The sequence below is a fragment of the Hyperolius riggenbachi genome, chromosome 12 (assembly GCF_040937935.1).
Source record: "Hyperolius riggenbachi isolate aHypRig1 chromosome 12, aHypRig1.pri, whole genome shotgun sequence".
In the NCBI taxonomy this organism is placed as follows: domain Eukaryota; kingdom Metazoa; phylum Chordata; class Amphibia; order Anura; family Hyperoliidae; genus Hyperolius; species Hyperolius riggenbachi.
The window spans coordinates 60,521,402-60,545,639 of NC_090657.1; the positions used below are offsets into that span (position 1 = coordinate 60,521,402).

The 24,238-nt window shown below is 46.3% G+C and overlaps 2 protein-coding genes and 1 long non-coding RNA gene across 6 annotated transcripts in view; 1 reads left to right on the forward strand and 2 right to left on the reverse strand.

Annotated features, from left to right (window-relative positions):
• The window catches only part of C12H17orf67 (chromosome 12 C17orf67 homolog), a 91,306-nt gene extending 87,930 nt beyond the window's left edge, over positions 1-3,376 (reverse strand). For 2 of the 4 annotated variants that reach the window (XM_068263420.1, XM_068263421.1), the window contains exon 1: positions 3,254-3,374. The gene's annotated coding sequence lies outside the window, so the exon portion shown is untranslated. Of the gene's footprint in view, positions 1-3,253 lie in introns of all 4 variants that reach the window. The other 2 variants (XM_068263423.1, XM_068263422.1) reach the window with 2 other exon arrangements.
• The window catches only part of DGKE (diacylglycerol kinase epsilon), a 42,616-nt gene continuing 21,336 nt past the window's right edge, over positions 2,959-24,238 (forward strand). Inside the window, exons 1-4 of the mRNA XM_068263419.1 lie at positions 2,959-3,400; positions 6,640-6,805; positions 14,040-14,159; positions 15,081-15,224. Of these exons, the coding sequence (XP_068119520.1) occupies positions 2,970-3,400; positions 6,640-6,805; positions 14,040-14,159; positions 15,081-15,224 (861 nt within the window). The 5' untranslated portion in view covers positions 2,959-2,969. The remainder of the gene's footprint in view (positions 3,401-6,639; positions 6,806-14,039; positions 14,160-15,080; positions 15,225-24,238) is intronic.
• LOC137541875 (uncharacterized) lies at positions 12,208-21,459 on the reverse strand. The gene is made up of 3 exons (XR_011025301.1): positions 21,380-21,459; positions 13,675-13,756; positions 12,208-12,443 (listed from the first exon to the last, which is right to left on the reverse strand). It is a non-coding gene; the product is annotated as an uncharacterized lncRNA (long non-coding RNA).

The window sequence follows — 24,238 nt, forward strand, 5'->3', positions numbered from 1 at the left end:
TATAGTGGCCCCCAGTATATGTAGCCAGGTGTATAGTGGCCCCCAGTATATGTAACCAGGTATATAGTGGCCCCCAGTATATGTAGCCAGGTATATAGTGGCCCCCAGTATATGTAGCCAGGTGTATAATGGCCCCCAGTATATGTAGCCAGGTGTATAGTGGCCCCCAGTATATGTAGCCAGGTGTATAGTGGCCCCCAGTATATGTAGCCAGGTGTATAGTGGCCCCCAGTATATGTAGCCAGGTGTTTAGTGGCCCCCAGTTTATGTAGCCAGGTGTATAATGGCCCCCAGTATATGTAGCCAGGTTTATAGTGGCCCCCAGTATATGTAGCCAGGTGTTTAGTGGCCCCCAGTATATGTAGCCAGGTATATAGTGGCCCCCAGTATATGTAGCCAGGTATATAGTGGCCCCCAGTATATGTAGCCAGGTGCATAATGGCCCCCAGTATATGTAGCCAGGTGTATAGTGGCCCCCAGTATATGTAGCCAGGTGTATAGTGGCCCCCAGTATATGTAGCCAGGTGTTTAGTGGCCCCCAGTATATGTAGCCAGGTGTTTAGTGGCCCCCAGTATATGTAGCCAGGTGTTTAGTGGCCCCCAGTTTATGTAGCCAGGTGTATAGTGGCCCCCAGTATATGTAGCCAGGTGTATAGTGGCCCCCAGTATATGTAGCCAGGTGTTTAGTGGCCCCCAGTATATGTAGCCAGGTATATAATGGCCCCCAGTATATGTAGCCAGGTATATAGTGGCCCCCAGTATATGTAGCCAGTTCTCTCCCCCCCCCCCTCCCCGGCTGGAGGGGAGCAGCGCAGCAGAGAGGAGCATTGTGCGCAGCGTGGGGAAGGGCGGACGTTTCCCCCCCATCCCTCACCTTGGGGCTCCTCTCCCTGGCTCTCCCCTCCATAAAGATGCGGCGGCGGTGGCTGGCGACGGTGACTGGCAGCGGCATCGGTGGGCGGGATTTACCTCCTCCAGTGTTCCGGGTGGCCTCTGTGCGTGCAACTACTCTGGTCTAGTGAAGACCAGAGCAGCGCCACGCACAGCGTCCACCCGGAACACTGGAGGAGGTAAGTCCCGCCCACCGATGCCGCTGCCAGTCACCGCCGCCGCCGCATCTTTATGGAGGGGAGAGCCAGGGAGAGGAGCCCCAAGGTGAGGGATGGGGGAGGGGAAACGTCCGCCCTTCCCCACGCTGCGCACAATGCTCCTCTCTGCTGCGCTGCTCCCCTCCAGGGTGCTAGGGGGGACGGCGTTCACTGTCCAAAAAAAGTAAGTGGACGCCGTCCCCCGCGTTCACGCAGGACTCGACCCCTGGCTCAAGTGGGTACTTAAAGAGACTCTGAAGCGAGAATAAATCTCGCTTCAGAGCTCATAGTTAGCACGGGCATGTGTGCCCCTGCTAAACCACCGCTATTGCGCCGCTAAACGGGGGTCCCTTCACCCCCAAACCCACCCCCGCAAGACTTGGTCGCAGACTCGGTCGTTCCTGGAGGCAGGGCTAACGGCTGCGGCCCTGCCTCTAGTCGCGTCTATCAGACGCGCATCGCCGCCTCTTCCCCGCCCCTCTCAGTGAAGGAAAACTGAGAGGGGCGGGGGAGAGGCGGAGATACGCGCTGACAGACGCGCGTGGGGCAGGGCTGCGGCGGTTAGCCCTGCCCCAACCAGGAAGCGCGCCCCCGCTGCACCGAGGGGATTTGGGGGTGAAGGGACCCCCGTTTAGCGGCGCGATAGCGGCGGTTTAGCAGGGGCACACATGCCCCTGCTAACTATGAGCTCTGAAGCGAGATTTATTCTCGCTTCAGACTCTCTTTAATGTATTCACCATTTTTGTGTGCGTGTGTTTTTCTCCACCCTCCGACTTTGTGTCAGTGCACATGAATTATGTGTAGTGTTGATTACATGAGAATATAAATTGCCCAATTAACTCATATTCATAGGGTAGGAGCAGGTGGCATTGCATAAAGGGCCACTATCGCGAAAAATGTAGGCAGTTAAAATCTGACAGAACTGTAAGGTTTTGGGCCAGTCCTCATGGGGAATTCTCAGGGTATTCTTTGTTTTCAACAGCATTTCCTGATTCTGAACAGCAGTTGCAAAGTCTAACTGACAAAATAGTGCGCAAGTGAGTAGGGAGGCTGGCTGGTATCTTACTATTTTGGAAGTTAAACTGCTGTTCAGGAAATGCTGGTGAAAACAAAGAAAACCCCGAAAATCCCCCATGAGGAGATGGACTGGCCCAACACCTGTCAGATTTTAACTGCCTACTTTTTTCACGATAGTGGTCCTTTAAAGAGAAATCGCGACCAAGAATTTAACTTCATCCCAATCAGTAGCTGATACCTCCTTTCCCATGAGAAATCTTTTCCTTTTCTCAAACGGATCATCAGGGGGCTCTGTATGGCTGATATTGTGGTGAAACCCCTTCCACAGTGTGATGTCAGGACTATGGTCCTGACAGTTTCCTGTCTGTGAAGCTCATTGAATTGTGGGAAATAACAGCTGTTTACAGCTGGGTGCAACTGCCAAAAAAGCAAGCAGCCTCTCCTTCCAGTGACATCACCTGCCAGCAGTAAAAATGTCACCATGTGATAAATCAGAATGTAAATCAAGGAGAGGAAAGCTTTTACAATGGGCAAACACTGACTAAATCATTTATACATAATTGTAAAAATCAAGCACTTTTTTTTTTAGTAGATTTTTTTTTTCACTGGAGTTCCTCTTTAAGAGTGGCTACATTTGAGGGCCCGATAAAAGTTTTGTTATGGGGCCCCGTGGTCTCTAGCTACGCCACTGCTTATCAGTGTAAAAAGCAGCAGAGGGCTCAGGCAGACACATGTTGAAGAGTACAGTAGTTGGCTTGGCTGTAGCAGGCTACAGTGTGGGCTGGCGGCCAGCAGGGGGAGCGCTGCCGCTCTGCTCGCCGTGTGACAGGATGCTGCCGTGACGTCACCCGGAGCTGTCAGTGGATGGGAGATAGGGATGTCGGTGTGACGGGGGACATGGAGGGGGGCTCAGGCTGGCAGCTAGCGCTGTGGACGGTGTGTGCGGTGCTGCTGCCGGTGCTGGTCACCCTGTGGTGCAGCGTGCGGAGGGGCCGCCGGAGGAGCCTGTCCCGGGCTGGGAATCACGCCTGGCAGGAGAGCGACCTGTTCGGGCGGCCTAGCTACTGCTCTGTGTGCGAAGTGCCCGTCCTGCAGGGGGCGTACTGTCTGTGCTGCGGCCTTTGTGTGCATCCTTCATGCGTGCCCACCGCCTGCACAGCCTTCCCCTGCAAGGGGCTGCCGGGGCGGAGCCAGGAGCGCGGCCACCACTGGGTGCGCGGGAACCTCCCCCTCTGCAGCGTGTGCGCGCTGTGTGGCCAACAGTGCGGGAGCCAGCCCTGCCTGTGTGACTGCAGGTACTCTTTATATCCCTATCTATCTCTGTACAAGTGACTGCAGGTACCCCTTATATCCCAATCTCTGTACATGTGACTGCAGGTACCCCTTATATCCCAATATCTGTACATGTGACTGCAGCCTGCAGGTTCCCCTTATATCCCTACTCTGTACATGTGACTGCAGGTACCCCTTATATCCCTATCTCTATACATGTGACTGCAGGTACTCCTTATATCCCTATCTCTATACATGGGACTGCAGGTACTCCTTATATCCCTATCTCTATACATAGGACTGCAGGTACCCCTTATATCCCAATCTCTGTACATGTGACTGCAGGTACTCCTTATATCCCTATCTATCTCTGTACATGTGACTGGAAGTACCCCTTATATCCCAATCTCTGTACATGTGACTGCAGGTACCTCTTATAGCACTACCGCAATATATGTGACTGCAGATACCCTTTATATCCTTATCTCTATACATGTGTCTGCAGGTACACCTTATATCCCTATCTCTGTACATGTGACTGCAAGTACTCCTTATATCCCTATCTCTATACATGTGACTGCAGGTACCCCTTATATCCCTATCTCTGTATATGTGACTGCAGGTACCCCTTATATCCCTATCTCTATACATGTGTCTGCAGGTACACCTTATATCCCTATCTCTGTACATGTGACTGCAGGTACCCCTTATATCCCTATCTCTGTACATGTGACTGCAAGTACCCCTTATATCCCTATCTCTGTACATGTGTCTGCAGGTACCCCTTATATCCCTATCTCTGTATATGTGACTGCAGGTACCCCTTATATCCCTTTGGGCTCCATTCCTAAAACATTTGTAGGAAAAAAATCTTGGAGGGAAAACACTGCATCAGTATTTTACACTTTTGTGTGCTAATTCATAAAAAAGTTTACACTTGTGATAAAAGGTGGGGAATTCCTGCACTAAACTAGTGGTGCTGCTGAGTTTATACATTTTGTCTGTGCAGAGAAAGTTACTATAAAGAAGGCAGCCCCAGCATCCCTTTACATGTGCATTTTTTTTAAAACTGCCTCTCCTTGCCCTGAAACTTCTCCAAGGGGTTAAAAAACACAGCCTGGGTATTCTGTGATGCATTTTTTGTTCTGGTCTCACAGCTGCTGTCTGGGAGGTCTGTCTCCATTAGCTTGCCTGTTATCGCTGGCTTATCTCTTTTTCTAAACAGTCGGTATCCTTTATTCCCATTCAGCTTGCTCTAATCTTTATGAATTGACATGTAGTGACATGTGTTGTGATAATCTCCCCACAAGGGGCTCTATTCATAAAACCTTACCACAAGTTTTCCGCTCAAAACTGCGGATTTTCCCGTCCATTTAGCAAAGTGGGCATTCATAAAAGCTGTTCCCGCATGAAAATCTACAATCCCCCAGCAGAGCGAGAAATTTCCACCCTCTCCAGTGTTTTTCTAGATTTATCTAGAAAAAAGTAACAAAATGGCCATTCATGAAGTTTAGAGGAAGCGGTATGTGGACGGGAAATACCGCTTCCTCTGATTTTGCGGATTACATACAAGTGAATGGGACAGACCTCCCAGAGAGAGCAGTGCACGGAGGGACTCTGCCGGCTGAAGTGTTTCCGCATGCCTTCCGACAGCTTACCGCCAGCTTTCAGCGGGAGATCTCCGCTCTTGCATTGCAGCTGGCAAGATTTTTATGAATGACCACCCAGAAGTGTAAAATACCGCTGCGGTATTTTCCCTCCAGGAGTTTTCTCGCCACAACTTTTTTATGAATAGAGCCCCCGGCGGTAATTTCCAGCACTGCTCAGGAATGTCAGCTTTTCATGCGGAAACAGCTTTTATGAATGGACACTTTGCTAAATGGTCGGTAAAGTCAGCTGTTTTGAGCATGTGGGAATGCTTTATGAATAGAGGACTATCTCTATATTTGTGACTGCAGGTACCTCTTATAGTACTACCCTAATATATGTGACTGCAGATACCCCTTATTTCCCTATCTGTATATATGTGACTGCAGGTACCCCTTATATCCCTATCTCTACATATGTGACTGCAGGTACCCCTTATATCACTATCTGTGTATATGTGACTGCAGGTACCCCTTATATCACTATTTGTATATATGTGACTGCAGGTACCCCTTATAATCACTATCTGTATATATGTGTCTGCAGGTACCCCTTATATCACTACAGTGTTCTCCCCAGAATTTTTTTCCAGCAGGGTGGCATGAAATAGTAGCCAGGTGGCATGATTTTGTAGCCGGGTGGGGCGAGATGAGAATGCAGGGCCAGTACTTCTGTGAGTAATTCTGCTTACAGCATAGGAGGAAAGGAGCCGATGACAGCCGGGTGGTCACCAAAACTAGCCGGGTGGAGCACCCGGCTGAAAGAGCCTGGGGAGAATACTGCACTATCTGTATATATGTGACTGCAGGTACCCCTTTAATCCTTATCTGTGTATAAGTGACGGCAGGTACCCCTTATATCACTATCTGTATCCATGTGACTGCAGGTACCCCTTATATCACTATCAGTGTATATGTGACTGCAGGTACCCCTTACATCCCTATCTCTATATATGTGACAGAAGGCACCACTTACATCACTATCTATATGCAAGTTACCTCTTATATGCCTGTTTGTATATATGGTATGTGACTGCAGGTAACCCTTATATCACTATCTCTATACATGTGACTGCAGGTACCCCTTATATCACTATCTCTATACAAGTGACTGCAGGTACCCCTTATATCACTATCTGTATATATATGACTGCAGGTAACCCTTATATCACTATCTCTATACACGTGACTGCAGGTACCCCTTATATCACTATCTGTATATATGTGACTGTAGGTACCCCTTATATCCCTATCTCTATACATGTGACTACAGGTACCCCAATTTTGATTGGCCAATTTTACCATCTCCATGCAGTATGAGGGTCAACAGATTTTGAATAATAGGAACAGACAAGATAGGAACAATTGGTCAGTGATTGGCCAATAAAAATTGAAGGTGTGTACCTTGCTTTAAATAAATGGATTAATTGAAACAAACTTACTTTCTGAACAACCCTCGTATATAAAAGTACCAGCTAATGTTCTTATAATATGTGTTACCCCTTGATGCCTAGTACACACAATGAGATTTTCTTGCACATTTACTACCAGATCGACTATTTCCAACATGTCCAATCTGATTTCAAAATTGAACGTTCTTTTCCTCCTTTGACCAGATGTATCTGGTGTCAGAGGACAGTCCATGATGACTGCATGAACAGCAACCTGAAGACGGAGGATTGTGATCTCGGGGAATTTCGAAACCTCATCATTCCCCCCGACTATCTCCTGGCTGTCAAACAGATGAAGACGAACAAGACCACCACGCCAGATTATGGGAAGGTAATGAAGTCTGTTAAAAATCCACAGTGACAGAATTCTTATCAGATGACATCCATATTCTGTCTCTGGCCCACAGCTGTATGCTCTATCCCCTATTGCCTGATGAAGCGGGGCCAAACCTGTGAAACGCGTTACAACTGTTTACTGGAGTGTATTAATAAAGCTAAACCTTTGAAAATTGACAGTTTCATGACTGCTTTGAGGAGTTAAGTCTACCGCTGCCTCCTCAGCAATTTTAAAGTTTTCAGCATATTTTATCCTGTTGGCGCCACTGTTCAATTCCTGCGACATCCATATAAGGGTAGCTGAGCTTTAGGTGGCAGATCAAATGTCGAGTAAAATAAGGGTACCTAAAGTGAAAGCCATGTGGCCAGCTTTACTTACCTGGGGCCTCTTCCAGCCCTCTGCAGTCTCTGTTATCCCTCACCAGTCACGGCTACTATGCATGCTCCCCCTCCACCGCGCTACCGTAGCCATGAGCATTCAGCGCATGAGCAGTTGCTCATTTTACACACTGTAAGAGCAGACTGCTCCCAGCCATAAGGAAAAAGTGGGCAGTTTAACTTACCTGGGGCTTCTTCCAGTCCCCTTCAGTCTTTCTGTGACTTTGCCGTCATTCTGCACTCCTCAGATGAAGGGCAGCGACCTCCTGACAGCTGCATGCACGGCCCTGGGCCACGCCTCCTGTTTATAAAATATGGAAGTGGGCATGTGCAAAACTTTCCTGGCGACGGGAGCTCTATCATGGAGGCACAGTAGCTCGTGACGACACTGTTGCTGGACATCGATGGACCAGGAGGACTCAAGGGGGCTGGCAGAAGCCCCAAGGGAAGATTAATTGGCATCTTTTATTCACTTTAGGTATCCTTTAAAGTGGACCTGAACTTTTGCACAGAACACAAGGAAAACAGAGAGAAATACACCCTGTGTATTTTTAAAAAGAAGAGCCTGTCTAATTCCCCCTCATCTGTATGTAATCACAAGTGTAATTTGGCAGACACAGCTATGATGTAAACACAGGATGTTAACCCTATGTCTGCTTCCATGAAAGCAGGAAGTAGACACACTGCAGATTTATTGCAGGATTTATATCAGCTGTAACAAATACATTTTTTTCTTTAAAGATTTTTATGTTGTCGCTTATGTTTTAGAGCAGAGAGGAAGTTCATGTGTTTGAAATGTTGCTTAAAACAACATTTCTGTTATTGAAAGCGCTGTGTGTATCATGGAGCGAGTTAATCTGGCCTTTCAGAGTCTTTTTCACATATCTGCTTTGTGCTGTCTGTAAAAATAAAGCTGTTGTTCTAGGAGCTCAAATGCAAATAATCTGAGAATGTGTGTGTGTGAGACAGAGAGAGAGACAATAACACCTGTTTCTCCCTTAAAGTGACCACACATCTGTAGACTTGGCTGCTCATCAACCATTCGATAATTATTAACCACCAACAGCATGTCCGATCGCTGATTCAACTAATTCCGGGCTGAGATTGGTTACATGTATCAATTGGACATGCTGGAATATCTCAGGCCTACATGCTCGATCTGGTGTGCTGCAGTAACATCGCATGATAATCATGAACAAACATGACGGAAACCTCAAGCTGCTCTCCCTCCTAATGTTTCATGTGTGTTTCCCCGGTGCCCATGCAGTTATACGTTACCTCTCACGCCGTCCGCTGAGTGTCTGTGCCCTATTTCCGTGTTTGTACCCCACGCAACTACCGGCATATAGCACGTGGCACACCAAGTGATATAACAGCTAGGGGTGATCTCATGCTGAAATTGATCAGGAATTGGCCTGAGGTTTATGGCAGCCAACAGATCGCTCTACGATCAGAGAGAATTTTGTCTCCTAGTCGAACGGCTGCTAATAGCACTAGATGTATGGCCACTTTTACCATCTCTCTCTGTCTCTCTCATTTAATAGGCCAGATGTTTTCATGTCAAACCTCTGTGCCCTCTCTTGGGTATATAGCTGTAAAGTACCCTGAAGTAAATCTGTTTAAAGGTACCCTAAACAGTGATTAAAAAAATGAAATCAGGACTTACCTGGGGCCTCCTCCAGCTCCCCATAGCCCTCGAGGTCCCTCAGTGTGCGCACTTTTGCCAAAGTCACGCACTTACCGGAGCTACCAGCAGGACCACAGAGGGGACCCAGAGGACACCAAGGGACCTCACGGCTACGGTGGGCTGGAGTTAGCCCCAGGTAAGTCCCAATTTCATTTTTAATCTCTGCTTAGGGTCCCTTTAAAGAACACCTGAATTGAAAATAGGCTCGAGAGAATCGTATGTGTTGTAGCAATGGTATATAGAACTTTTCTGGAGTCTCATGTTATTGTCAATCTTAAGGGGTTTCGCTGTGGAGTGTGCACAGGAGCCATGTCAGAGTGACTGAAAAATGTGGTTCATTCAGCTCTCAACAAAAAGGAATCATTTGTTTTTGAGAACTTTCTTGTTACCAGGATTGCTTGGTCAGCCAGTTAAAGGATTTACGTTACAAAATGCAGCATCACAGATTGCTAAAAAAGTTGAAATCCTCAGCAAAAACTCATTATATGCACATTCACTCTCTCTTTCTAGCTCTCACACTCTCTGTCATTAAGCAAAGGACTTTATAATACACATATAAAGCAAGTCACCTTGCAGGGGTCGGCACTTGACCCCTCAGGCAGAAGTGCAGGGCTGACACTGTACAGGGGGAGGAGAGCGGATTCAGAATTGTACAATGAACGTTGCGCAGTGGGTGGCTGAGTGAGAAGAACAATGCTCCTGGCCAATGCTCAGCTGAGTTTATCTTTCAGACCAATTGTTGGTTGAGGCATCCGGATCTGCTGTACCCACTCTAGATTTTTATCAGAGGAGGTCACCATCACCCCACTTGCCTGGGGCTTCTATCCCCCCCCCCCCCCCCCCCCCGTAGCTGTTATGTCCCGCGCCGTCCTCTTACGATCCACCGTTCCCTGCTGCTGGTCCCGGTCTGATTTTTCCTCTAGCGAGACTGTGGCTGTGTGGCCACGTGCATTCCGCTGCATCATCGGGAGCTTTCTGCGCAGGCGCAGTATGAGATAACCTCGTACTGCGCCCGCGCAGTAAGCTCCTGGAGACGCGAGCTGGAGAGTGCACTATTCGTCTTGTTAGACAAATAATGTGCCGGCGGCGGGGAACGTAGGACGACGGCGCGAGATATGACCGCTACAGGGGACTGATAGAAGCCCCAGGTAAGTGTCTGTTTTTGTTTTGTTTGTTTTTATACAATCCACAGAACCCCTTTAATTTCATCTAGCGTCCGTACAAGGCTTTAGCTGCTAATGTTTTGCTATGTGGTGCAGAAAAAAGGGCAGATATACTGGCAAATTTGGCTTCTTCACTGGTTGAAAGCGCACCTGAAGTGAGAGGGCTGACAAAGTTATTTCTTTTTAATGCACATTGCTTGGCTGTCCTGGTGATCTTCTGTCTCTAATTGTTTTATCCATAGACTGTGAACAAGCATGCAGATCACGTGCTCTGACTGAAGTCTGACTAGATTAGCTGCATGGTTGTTTCTGGTTTGATTCAGGCACTACTGCAGCCAGAAAGATTAGCAGGACTGCCAGGCAACTGGTATTGTTTATTTTGAAAAGGAAATAAATATGGCAGCCTCCATATCCCTCTTAGTTAAGTTGTCCTTTAACCATCTTAGCGGTATGGACGAGCTCAGCTCGTCCATCACCGCCGATGGCTGCCGCTCAGGCCCTGCTGGGCCGATTTTGTTGAAATAAAAAGCAGCACACGCAGCCGGCACTTTGCCAGCCGCGTGTGCTGCCTGATCGCCGCCGCTCTGCGGCGATCCGCCGCTAGCAGCAGCGAAAGAGGTTCCCCCCAGCCGCCTGAGCCCTGCGCAGCCGGAACAAATAGTTCCGGCCAGCGCTAAGGGCTGGATCGTAGGCGGCTGACGTCAGGACGTCGGCTGACGTCCATGACGTCACTCCGCTCATCGCCATGGCGACGAAGTAAGCAAAACACGGAAGGCCGCTCATTGCGGCCTTCCGTGTTACTTCTGGCCGCCGGAGGCGATCAGAAGAACGCCTCCGGAGCGCCCTCTAGTGGGCTTTCATGCAGCCAACTTTCAGTTGGCTGCATGAAATAGTTTTTTTTTTATTTAAAAAAAACCCTCCCGCAGCCGCCCTGGCGATCTTAATAGAACGCCAGGGTGGTTAAAGCAGACCTGACCTCAGAACGTCCTCTCTGCTCTAAAAGATGCACAACAGCATAATAACCCTTAAACAATAAAACATGTATTTTTTACAGCTGATACAAATCCTAAAATAAATCTGCACAGTTTCTACTTCCTGCTTTCATGGAAGCAGACATATTGTTTACAGCCTGTGCTTTCAAATGGGCTTATCTGCCATAGGCAGTCATGTGACACAGGGGACAGATCAGATTACAACTTGTGATTATACGCAAATGAGGGGGTATTAGACGGGCTTAACTCTCTAAATACATACAGGATGCTATTCTCTACGTTTTCCTTCTGTCCTGTGCAAGAGTTCAGGGCCACTTTAAAACGGACCCAAACAAAACATTTTTTTAATTCAAAATATTTAGTTGCACCCCTCTGGCACATACAAACATAAACTCTCCTTCAAGCCTATGAGCATTTCAGAGCATGCTTTTCACCCTTCTCTTTTCATAACTAGGGTTATACAGGTGGCAGCCATTAGCAATTCCTGATCTATCAGGCCGGCTTTACACCTGTTAGTAGCTTGCACCACAGAAATCAGCCTTTATAAGACCCTTCGCCACAGTTTGGCAATGGGGTCATTTGCATAGCTCCGCCCCCCACTCAGTGACATACTCTCTGATGGACAGGAAGTACGTCACTGGAATTCCCGTCGGTCCATGCATGCGAGCTGTGTTGCACCGCGCTCCCATCGTTTACACATATGACGTCGCCTATTGACTTGCGCTGCTGCATAATCTGTGCTGTAGGCATGGATCATGCGACATCACGCTGCAGTCTTTGCGTTGGGAAAGCTGTGGATAATACTTGATGCACCAGATCGCATCACATGGGTGCAAGTCTCCATAGACATGCAAGGCCCTTGCGGGACGAAAGCGTAACGCAGGGCTATGCAGTGGCAGGGTGGTAGAGTTGGAGCAATTTTGGGTACCGGGAGTCGGATGATTTTTGTACCGAATCCATAGCCCTGGTAAGTATTAGATTAAGGAGTCGGAGTCGAGGAGTCAGAGCCATTTTGAGTACCTGGAGTTGGAGTCGGTGGTTTCATAAACTGAGGAGTCAGAGTTGGGGTCGGATGATTTTTATACCGACTCCACAGCCCTGTCGTAGTGACCTTGTGTAAAAGGAGCCTCGGTGTAGAGTAGGAAATCCAAAGAATGAGCTAAGCTCCAAGCAGAGAAAGGATCAAACAAAAGCAGGAAGCTGCTATTTATTGAAGCCAGCATACAAGCAATGATGATCTTCCTCCTGCTAAACATGTGACGTGTGAAGCTGTGAGACTGGCCTTTCTTGGGCTCCGAGCTTCCATATCGTGCGGTCCAGCTGTCTTCTTGCCAGATCATTGTGTAACCGAGCTTCTCCGGCTGTTGTCCCCTCCTTGCGTTTGCTCCACCACACCTCTGACAAATGTTAACTCTTTCATAAAGGGAAATATGATTTATTTATTTGTTTCAAGTTATAAATATGAAGGCATGCTAAACAGAACTGGATAGGTAGGTTCCTTGGTTGTGTAAGAAAGTAAGTCAAGCGGGCCACTCACAGGGACGGTCACATGACTACCAAAGTTTAGCGCTAGAATGAAAGTGGAACTAAACTCAGAACTGACTCTGCTCTTAAACATTAGCCACAGCATGACAACCTTTATTGAAAGAAACATTTCTTCAATACAATTTATGGAAATTCTAAAAATAACCTTGAAGATTTACTTGGTTTCACTTTTGCAGAAGGTGCTAAAAGGGTTAAGCCTCAGTGATTACTGTATGGAGAGCTGCCTTGGCTAGGGCTGTGGAATTGGAGTCGGAGCAGTTTTGAGTACCTGGAGTCAGAGTTGGTGGTTTCATAAACCGAGGAGACGGATGATTTGTGTATCAACTATACAGCCCTGCCCTTGGCAGAGCTCTCCTGCAGTGTCTATTCACAGTTGCTGATAAGAACTAACACAAAGAAGAATTTCTTTAGCAACTTTATGTGGACTAAAGACTTTTCATTATGTGCTGTGCAAGAGTTTGCATTCTCTGTAAGTATGGATTGTTTTGGTGTGGATTGTGATTTATCTCTTTGGGGAATGTGGGGGGTGGTGAAAAGTGTATTTTATAAAGATGAAGGTAAGGGTGAAGAACTAAGACGTTCTCTGACACAGCTTATTGTTACTCGCTCACTTCTCAACAAAAACACATCCCTTCGTTGTGAGTAGTACAGCCAAACTCAGCAAATATGTCTCGTTTCACAAACGTAATTTCAGTTCATGAAATGTAAAAAAAAAAAAAGTGACATGTTCACTTTGCATTATCCACAGCTATTCAGTGGTAGTCAGATATGCAAAGTAGGCTGGATAGTTTATTGGACTGACACAGGCGACCTGGGTTCAAATCTCATCTCTTCCTGTTATAAGTAAGCACTTATAAATAAGTCAGTAAGGAGATCTTAGGCAAGACTCCCTAACACTGCTGATGCCTATAGAGCGCCCCCTAGTAGCTTCCGCTCTGGCGCTTCGAGTCGGCCAGGAGAAAAACACATTATTAATGTTATTTCTTTTGTCTTGTTTCAGGGGTTTTTATTGATCCTTATAAATGAAGGATCAGGAATATGCAAGTTCAGTCAGTCAGTTCGCTATGGTGAGATGAGATCGGCAGGAGACTTCTCTTACCTCACAAAAGTACAGTCGACTGGAACAGGCATCCAGCTGTTTCCTGATGCAGCGTAATGGCCAGAGTATGTCTCTTTCACCACTGAAGTACAAAAGACAAAATAGGCAGGCACAATATTGATAAAATGACATGTCTTTACTTCCGATTCCTTCAAAATGACAACCATTCCATATCCTGTGACAACAGCGATTCCAGAACTTCCATACTCTGAAGGCCCAAGCATTCCCATCAACAAACAACTTTAGGGAAATAGCATTGCATGCTGAGATGGAGTGGAGCTGTGCACGGCTGGCACACACTTATACTTGCATGTCTGAGGTCTATTTTACAACTGACTGAGCTCTCCTGCTTTCCTCTGTTGCAGTTACTGTCTTCTATGGACAAGAACTGGACCCCCCTGATTGTGTTGGCGAACTCCCGCAGTGGCAACAACATGGGAGAGGTTCTAGTAGGTGAATTCAAAGGTCTTCTCAATCCTGTCCAGGTGAGTTTATTGGACTGCTTGAAGGGCAACTGAAGTGAGGGGAATATGGAGGCTGACATATGTATTTCCTTTTAAACAATGCATATTGCCTGGCTGCTCTGTTGATTCATTGCCTCTAATACTTTTAACCAGAGACTCCCAGTTTGTTTAGCTTTAGTGTTGTGTCTAGAGGCCTTCCGAGCTCTTAGCTTTTAAAGGACCACTGTAGTGAGAGGTATATGGAGGCTGCCATATTTATTTCCTTTTAAACAATACCAGTTGCCTGGCAGCCCTGCAGATCCTCTGCCTCTAATACCTTTAGACCTAGACCCTGAACAAGCATGCAGCAGATCAGGTGTTTCTGACATTATTGTCAGATCTGACAAGATTAGCTGCATGCTTGTTTCTGGTGCGATTCACACTACTGCAGGCAAATAGCTCAGCAAGGCTGCCAGGCAACTGGTATTGCTTAAAAGGAACTCAATATGGCAGCCTCTATATACCTCTCACTACAGTTCTCATTTAAACTGCGGCACTTTAATAGGCCTGATGAAGTGGGCTTGCTCCCACGAAACATGTTGCCAATGCAAATACAAACCCATTTTTTTTCTCACATCGTTTGTGTCGTACTGAGAGGTAAGCCACCTTTACGATTTTTTTTAAATTTGATTTTAACCTAGTTTTATCACACCCCGGGCGCCTCTTTCCCTTATTGTGCTAGTTGCATCAAATACAAAACATATGTGAGTAATGGCATAATTCTACTAACAGTGAAAAATATGAGAGGGTGAACTAGGACTTTAGTAGTAGCATCAAGTTATGCAAATAACGTGTGTGATGATGACGTATATCAGGTTTTTTTGTTTGTTTTGTTTGTTTTTTTGCACTATAGTAGGGTTGTTTTTTTTCAGCTTAGAATAATTTTGTCTTTATTTTTTGCAGGTGTTTGATTTGAGTCAGACCTCTCCATTCAAAGCACTGCAGCTGTGTACGCTTCTCCCTCCTAACTCAGCCAAGGTGTTGGTGTGCGGGGGAGACGGGACTGTCGGGTGGGTGCTGGATGCTGTGGATGAGATGAAAATCAAGGTAAATCTCTGGGCTTATGGAGATTAGGAAGTGAGGTATAACCCCTGGGGTGCATAGGAGCCGATTCAGCCTTTCTTTGGAATGGCCAGCAATTCACAGGCACTAGGCAATGGAGGGGAACCCATAGAAGTGTTTGTGATCACCCCAAATCATAATCAGAGGTCCCGCAGCATTTTTGAAGTGTTTGCTTTTAATGCAAAGCATGGGATTGGTAAAAATTGCTTTTCAGTTCAATTTTGCAGCGATATTACCACCCAGAACAAAAAAAAAAAACACCACAAATTGCAATCGCTAGCATTAAATAAAAGAGAACCTAAAGCCATAAAAAAGAATATAAAACAGTTTAACTTACCCGGGCCTTCTCCCGGCCCCCTGCAGTCGCCCTGTGCCCGTGTCGGGACAAACCGATCCTTGGGTCCCCCGCAGCGACTCATTTTCTTTTTTTGGGGACTGAGACAGTCGATGGCCACTGCGCCTGCACAGCCCTGGCCTCGCGCGTTCTCGATCACACATCCGTGGCCAGGAGCGTCCTGCGGATGCGCAGTAAGAGAAAATCTACTGCACATGAGCAGAATGCTCCCAGTGTTGGCAGTGTGATCGAGGTTGTTTTGTGCCGTGCAGGCACAGTGGCCATCAACTGGCCCAGTCACTGAAAACAAAACCGAGTCACTGGGGGAAACCGGAGGATCACTTTATCACAGCGCGGGCACAGGGCGACTGCAGGAGGTTGGTAGAACCCCCTGGTAAGGTAAACTGTTTTTTTTTTATGGCTTTAGGTTTCCTTTAACCACTTGCCGACCGCCTACTTCATATTGGCGGCGGCAAAGTGGCAGCCCCAGGACCACGTAACGCAGATTGGCGTCAGGTCCTGGGGCACTCTCTGGCCGGGGATCGCGCGCTGGGATGCGCGCGCATCTGCCGGCAATAGGCTCCGCCCACCCGCGACGTCAACCCGCCGGCCAATCGGAAGCGCCGGCGGGTTGTTAACCCGACGATCGCCGGATAGGAAGCGTATAATACGCTTTGTAATGTTTACAAAGTGTATTATACAGGCTGCCTCCTGCCCTGGTGGTCCCAGTGTCCGAGGGACCACCAGGGCAGGCTGCAGCCACCCTAGTCTGCACCCAAACACACTGATCTGCCCCCCCCCTGCCCCCTGATCGCCCACAGTACCCCTCAGACCCCCCCCCTGCCCACCCCCCAGACCACCGTTTGCACACAATCACCCCCCTAATCACCCATCAATCACTCCCTGTCACTATCTGTCAACGCTATTTTTTTTTTTAGTCCCTAAACTGCCCCCTGCTCCCTCCTGATCACCCCCCCCACCCCTCAGATTCTCCCCAGACTCCCCCAGACTCCCCCCCCCCCCCCCCTGTGTACTGTATGCATCTATCCCCCCTGATCACCTGTCAATCACCTGTCAATCACCCATCAATCACCCCCTGTCACTGCCACCCATCAATCAGCCCCTAACCTGCCCCTTGCGGGCAATCTGATCACCCACCCACACCAATAGATCGCCCGCAGATCCGACATCAGATCACCTCCCAAATCCATTGTTTACATCTATTCTCTCCTCTAAACACCCACTAATTACCCATCAATCACCCATCAATCACCCCCTATCACCACCTGTCACTTTTACCCATCAGATTAGACCCTTGCGGGCACCCAATCACCCGCCCACACGCTCAGATTGCCCTCAAACCCCCCCTTATCGATTCGCCAGTGCATTATTTACATCCGTTCTTTCCTGTAATAACCCACTGATCACCTGTCAATCACCCCCTGTCACTGCCACCCATCAATCACCCCCTGTCACTGCCACCCATCAATCAGCCCCTAACCTGCCCCTTGCGGGCAATCTGATCACCCACCCACACCAATAGATCGCCCGCAGATCCGACATCAGATCACCTCCCAAATCCATTGTTTACATCTATTCTCTCCTCTTAACACCCACTAATTACCCATCAATCACCCATCAATCACCCCCTATCACCACCTGTCACTGTTACCCATCAGATTAGACCCTTGAGGGCACCCAATCACCCGCCCACACGCTCAGATTGCCCTCAGACCCCCGCCTTATCAATTCGCCAGTGCAATATTTACATCTGTTATTCCCTGTAATAACCCACTGATCACCTGTCAATCACCAATCAATCACCCCCTGTCACTGCCACCCATCAATCAGCCCCTAACCTGCCCCTTGCGGGCAATCTGATCACCCACCCACACCAATAGATCGCCCGCAGATCCGACATCAGATCACCTCCCAAGTGCAGTGTTTACATCTCTTCTCTCCTCTAAACACCCACTAATTACCCATCAATCACCCCCTATCACCACCTGTCACTGTTACCCATCAGATTAGACCCTAATCTGCCCCTTGCGGGCACCCAATCACCCGCCCACACCTCAGAACGCCCTCAGACCCCAGCCCTGATCACCTCGCTAGTGCATTGCTTGCATCTATTTCCCCCCTCTAATCACACCTTGAGACACCCATAAATCACCTCCTGTCACCCCCTAGCACACCTACCCATCAGATCAGGCCCTAATTTGCCCCGTGTGGGCTCCTGATCACTCGGCCAAACCCTCAGATCCCCCTCAGACCCCCTTCCGATCACCTCCCCAGTGCATTGATTGCATCTATTTTCCCCTCTAACCGCCCCCTGAGACACCCATCAATCACCTCCTGTCACCCCCCTAGCACTCCTATCCATCAGATCAGGCCCAATACATCCTGTCATCTAAGAGGCCACCCTGCTTATGACCGTTTCCACAAAATTTGCCCCCTCATAGACCACCTGTCATCAAAATTTGCAGATGCTTATACCCCTGAACAGTCATTTTGAGAAATTTGGTTTCCAGACTACTCACAGTTTTGGGCCCGTAAAATGCCAGGGCAGTATAGGAACCCCACAAGTGACCCCATTTTAGAAAGAAGACACCCCAAGGTATTCTGTTAGGTGTATGATGAGTTCATAGAAGGTTTTATTTTTTGTCAAAAGTTAGCGGAAATTGGATTTTTATTGTTTTTTTCACAAAGTGTCATTTTTCACTAACTTGTGACAAAAAATTAAATCTTCTATGAACTCACCATACCCCTAACGGAATACCTTGGGGTGTCTTCTTTCTAAAATGGGGTCACTTGTGGGGTTCCTATACTGCCCTGGCATTTTAGGGGCCCTAAACCGTGGGGAGTAGTCTAGAAAACAAATGCCTCAAAATGACCTGTGAATAGGACGTTGGGCCCCTTAGCGCACCTAGGCTGCAAAAAAGTGTCACACATGTAGTATCGCCATACTCAGGAGAAGTAGTATAATGTGTTTTGTGGTGTTTTTTTACACATACCCATGCTGGGTGGGAGAAATCTCTCTGTAAATGGACAATTGTGTGTAAAAAAAAAAAATCAAAAATGTGTCATTTACAGAGATATTTCTCCCACCCAGCATGGTTATATGTAAAAATACACCACAAAACACATTATACTACTTCTTCTGAGTACGGCGATACCACATGTGTGACACTTTTTTGCAGCCTAACTGTGCTAAGGGGCCCAAAGTCCAATGAGTACCTTTAGGATTTCACAGGTCATTTTGAGACATTTGGGTTCAAGACTACTCCTCACGGTTAAGGGCCCCTAAAATGCCAGGGCAGTATTGGAACCCCACAAATGACCCCATTCTAGAAAGAAGACACCCCAAGGTATTCTGTTAGGTGTATGATGAGTTCATAGAAGATTTTATTTTTTGTCAAAAGTTAGCGGAAATTGGATTTTTATTGTTTTTTTCACAAAGTGTCATTTTTCACTAACTTGTGACAAAAAATAAAATCTTCTATGAACTCACCATACCCCTAACGGAATACCTTGGGGTGTCTTCTTTCTAAAATGGGGTCACTTGTGGGGTTCCTATACTGCCCTGGCATTTTAGGGGCCCTAAACCGTGAGGAGTAGTCTAGAATCCAAATGCCTCAAAATGACCTGTGAATAGGACGTTAGGCCCCTTAGCGCACCTAGGTTGCAAAAAAGTGTCACATGTGGTATCGCCGTACTCAGAAGAAGTAGTATAATGTGTTTCGGGGTGTATTTTTATACATACCCATGCTGGGTGGGAAAAGTTAGCGGAAAATGACACTTTGTGAAAAAAAACCAATTAAAATCAATTTCCGCTAACTTGTGACAAAAAAAAAAAATCTTCTATGAACTCACCATACTCCTAATGGAATACCTTGGGGTGTCTTCTTTCTAAAATGGGGTAATTTGTGGGATTCCTATACTGTCCTGGCATTTTAGGGGCCCTAAACCGTGAGGAGCAGTCTTGAAACGAAATTTCTCAAAATGACCTGTGAAATCCTAAAGGTACTCATTGGACTTTGGGCCCCTTAGCGCAGTTAGGGTGCAAAAAAGTGCCACACATGTGGTATCGCCGTACTCAGGAGAAGTAGTATAATGTGTTTTGGGGTGTATTTTTCCACATACCCATGCTGAGTGGGAGAAATATCTCTATAAATTGACAATTGTGTGTAAAAAAAATAAAAAAAATTGTCATTTACGGAGATATTTCTCCCACTCAGCATGGGTATGTGTAAAAATACACCCCAAAACACATTATACTACTTCTCCTGAGTACGGCAATACCACATGTGTGGCACTTTTTTGCAGCCTAACTGCGCTAAGGGGCCCAAAGTCCAATGAGCATCTTTAGGCTTTACAGGGGTGCTTACAATTAGGCACCCCCCAAAATGCCAGGACAGTGAACACACCCCACAAATGACCCCATTTTGGAAAGTAGACACTTCAAGGTATTCAGAGAGGAGCATAGTGAGTCCGTGGCAGATTTCATTTTTTTTTGTCGCAAGTTAGAAGAAATGGAAACTTTTTTTTTTTTTTTTTTTTCTGTCACAGTGTCATTTTCCGCTAACTTGTGACAAAAAATAAAATCTTCAATGAACTCACCATGCCTCTCACTGAATACTTTGGGATGTCTTCTTTCCAAAATGGGGTTATTTGGGGGGTATTTGTACTATCCTGGAATTTTAGCCCCTCATGAAACCTGACGGTGCGCAGAAAAGTCAGAGATGCTTGAAAATGGGAAAATTCACTTTTTGCACCATAGTTTGTAAACGCTATAACTTTTACCCAATCCAATAAATATACACTGAATGTTTTTTTTTTTTATCAAAGACATGTAGCAGAATAACTTTCGTGCTCAAATGTATAGGAAATTTTACTTTATTTGAAAAATGTCCGCACAGAAAGTTAAAAAAGTCATTTTTTTGACAAAATTCATGTCTTTTTTGATGAATATAATAAAAAGTAAAACTCGCAGCAGCAATCAAATAGCACCAAAAGAAAGCTGTATTAGTTACATGAAAAGGGGGTAAAATTCATTTAGGTGGTAGGTTGTATGACTGAGCAATAAACCGTGAAAGCTGCAGTGGTCCGAATGGAAAAAAAGGCTCTGGTCCTTAAGGGGTTTTATGACTGCAGTCCTTAAGTGGTTAAAAAGGTTCAACACAGGTTTAACCCCATCAATTAAGTTAAGTGAAATAAAAATGAAACTATAAGTTTTATTGCGATAATCTAAAATTTGCCACTATACATACTAAGAAATGACAACTGTTCGAGATCAGGGTCAATATTCGTTAGAGATCCACAATTAAGCTATTGGACCCAAGACTCTATAATCTCGACTGATAATGCTCCTAATTTACATCCACCAACTCAACATGTTTTGCCCCCTTAATTGGAGGCTTTGTCAGGGGAAAGAAAGTGCTCAGTGTTATAAGGGTGCAATGTGCAAACACAGCATTAAATATACATTTCAAAGAAAATAATAAAGCAGAGCGATGTGCTCTCTTGCTTGGTCAGCAGAAATATCTGCCAAAACCCCGCCAAAAAAGAGCTCAGCGATTGCAATTTCCAGTTGCCTCAGCCCTTAGGGAGATACTACTAGACTTGTTTGTATTGCCTTGCTCTATGTTCCAGAATCCCAGCTTTCACACTTCTTCACTGGCCCATTATCCCTCTACTATTCTCAGCCTGGGTGGCACAATTTCCGGAGTCCCTTGCTGGATGGCTCTATAACATCTATACTGTGATCCTTTTTACTGTATCAGTGAAGGGGGAGGATTATAGTCACCCTTGTACAGCACAGGTGGATGAACCCAGGTACAGGCATCCCTCATCCTCGGACCAACTGTAGACCTTGCTGTATTGATTTGGCCAACTGTTGTACCGGTATTTCCCTGATGTGGGACTCCTCCTCCTCCTCCTCATTCTCCCCCCTCCCTCTCCATAGGACAGCTCAGCAGGAAGACCCAGCAGGCATGTCTGTGCAACAATTGCTGGCACAAAACTGTGTAGTCTGTGCATATCGTCATCTTCCTAAGTAGTTCCAAACCTGGATGTTATGGAATAATGATGAAGACTTTTGTATTAGTTGTTTCCAGAACAGTGCAATAGGAGGGCATTTCCAGATTAAGTGAAATAAAGTGGGAGTAGCGGAGGAGCATTTAGGGCAAACGGGGGATATATTGGGGTCAAACTTAGCTAGCTTTAGAGGGGTAAGATAGGCTTGGTGGATGATGTATACCTGGGTAATGCGTTCTCTAATAGATGGGGAAGTAAGTCTAGCCGCCTGAAGGATATCATCCCAGTCTTCGTCATTAATTTCAAGGCCACATGCCACCCACTTTCCCCTGGAAGGAGAATGATGAAGACTTTTGAGTAGTACTCACTGTGCATCTTTAAAAGCGAACTAAAGACTAAAGCTGGCCATAGATCACTCGATGTATGCCCAGATCGACCATCAGATAGATCCATCTCTCACCCAATCTGATCAGAGAGGGATCTATTGCCTGCCCACACACTGCATAGAGAATTTCCATCAGATGTCAGCATGAGTGTTGTACCCTCACCTCTGTGCCCCTGCTCCGTGTTTTAAAATCTCCTCTCCGCCAGCGTGACTCCCGGCCTCCTTCAGTGTCCGCCAGCACCGAGAGTAGCACGTGAAGAAGGGTTTTCTCTTTTTTTTTTTTTTTTTTTTTACTATAGAAAAATCACTAAAATCAAATGCAATACATGTGTTATGTAAGTAGAGCAAGTATTTATCTACTTATATATGTGTTTTTTGTATAGTATGGCTGACAGCTCCTCTTTAAAGGGAGTTTGATGTGAAAAAAAAAAACAAAAACAAACAGATACTCTTCTAAGGAGGCTTTGGGTCCTATAGAGCCTTCCTGGTCTCCTCACGGCCCCCACTTTTCCCCCCAGGCTCTCCCGTTAGCTCTCTTCTGCGTTGGGCTGGCTTTCGGGAGTACTGCACATGCACGAGCGCTCTCTCTCGCACACTCCTGAGCCGCTGTTCTTCAGGAGCCCGAGTGCTTCTGAAGACTACCGAAGTCTCCAGCGGGGGGAGATTCAAACGGAGGAGCCTGCGGGGAACGAGGAGACCAGGAAGACTCTATAGGACCCAGAGCCTTCCTTCTCCTTAAGTATCTGATTTTTTTTATTATTTTAACGTCAGTGTTGCTTTAAAGAACAAAAACAAGATAGCGGGGCTTGCGCTTCAGCACTGCCCTGCATGCCCACATCCCTCTGCTGCCATTTTTGTAGAGTAAAGCACATGCAGCCTTTTACCTTTCCCAAGCACCTGTGGGTCATTTTGGAGCTCTGAACACAACTGGTCAGAGCTCCCTATTAATGAAAGCAATGTATTGTGCGTATATACTCATACCACCTAGTGTTGGGGAATGGGAGCTCTGACCATTTGAATGAAGGGGAAATGCTTCTATCAGAACTTGGTAATAACAGATAGGCACTGGAGAGGAAATAGTTGAAAAAAAATGCTGGAAATGATCTTAAAGAGAGACTGAAGCATATTAACCACTTCGCCACTGAGGGGTTTTACCCCCTGACCACCAGAGCAATTTTCACCTTTCAGCGCTCCTTCCATTCATTCGTCTATAACTTTATTATTACTTATCGCAATGAAATGAACTATATCTTGTTTTTTTCGCCACCAATTAGGCTTTCTTTAGGTGGGACATTATGCCAAGAATTATTTTTTTCTAAATGTGTTTTAATGGGAAAATAGGAAAAATGTGGGGAAAAAAATAATTTTTTCAGTTTTCGGCCATTATAGTTTTTAAATAATGCATGCTACTGTAATTAAAACCCATGAAACGTATTTGCCCTTTTGTCCCGGTTATAAAACCATTTAAATTATGTCCCTATCACAATGTTTGGCGCCAATATTTTATTTGGAAATAAAGGTGCATTTTTTTCAGTTTTGCGTCCATCCCTAATTACAAGCCCATAGTTTATAAAGTAACAGTGTTATACCCTCTTGACATAAATATTTAAAAAGTTCAGTCCCTAAGGTAACTATTTATGTATTTTTTTTAATTGTTAATTTTTTAATTTTTTTTTAATTACAAAAAAAAAAAAATGGGGAGTGTGGGAGGTAATGAGTTAATTTTATGTGTAAAAGTCATTTATTTGTATGTGAAAAATGTGTAGGGTGTAGTTTACTATTTGGCCACAAGATGGCCACAGTAACTTTTTGTTTTAATGCGACCTCCAAGCTTCCTTCCGGAAGCTTGGAGGAAGTATAAGGAGGCTGGACACGTGAGTTTTTTCTCACAATGATCGCGCTGCCCATAGGAGAACAGCTGATCATTGCGGGGCTTAGATCAACGAACGGGAATGGATTTTCCCGTTCATTGATCTCTGGGCGAGCGGGCGGCGGCGGTTTTACTAGCGGCGGGCGGCGTGTTTACGAGCGGGAGCGCGGGCAGCGTCGGGAACGCGGAAAGTACGTGTTTCTCCGTCCCTGGTTTTTAAAGGATGGAAAAAGGGGCGGAGAAATACGTACGCGCGGGGGTAAAGTGGTTAAAGATACTTCTTTTTACGCATTCCTGTGGCAGAACAAGGGCTTTATACCCCCCAAATCCCTGGGGCAAAAATCAGGGAGCGCTTCCTGGTAGAGGCAGAGCTT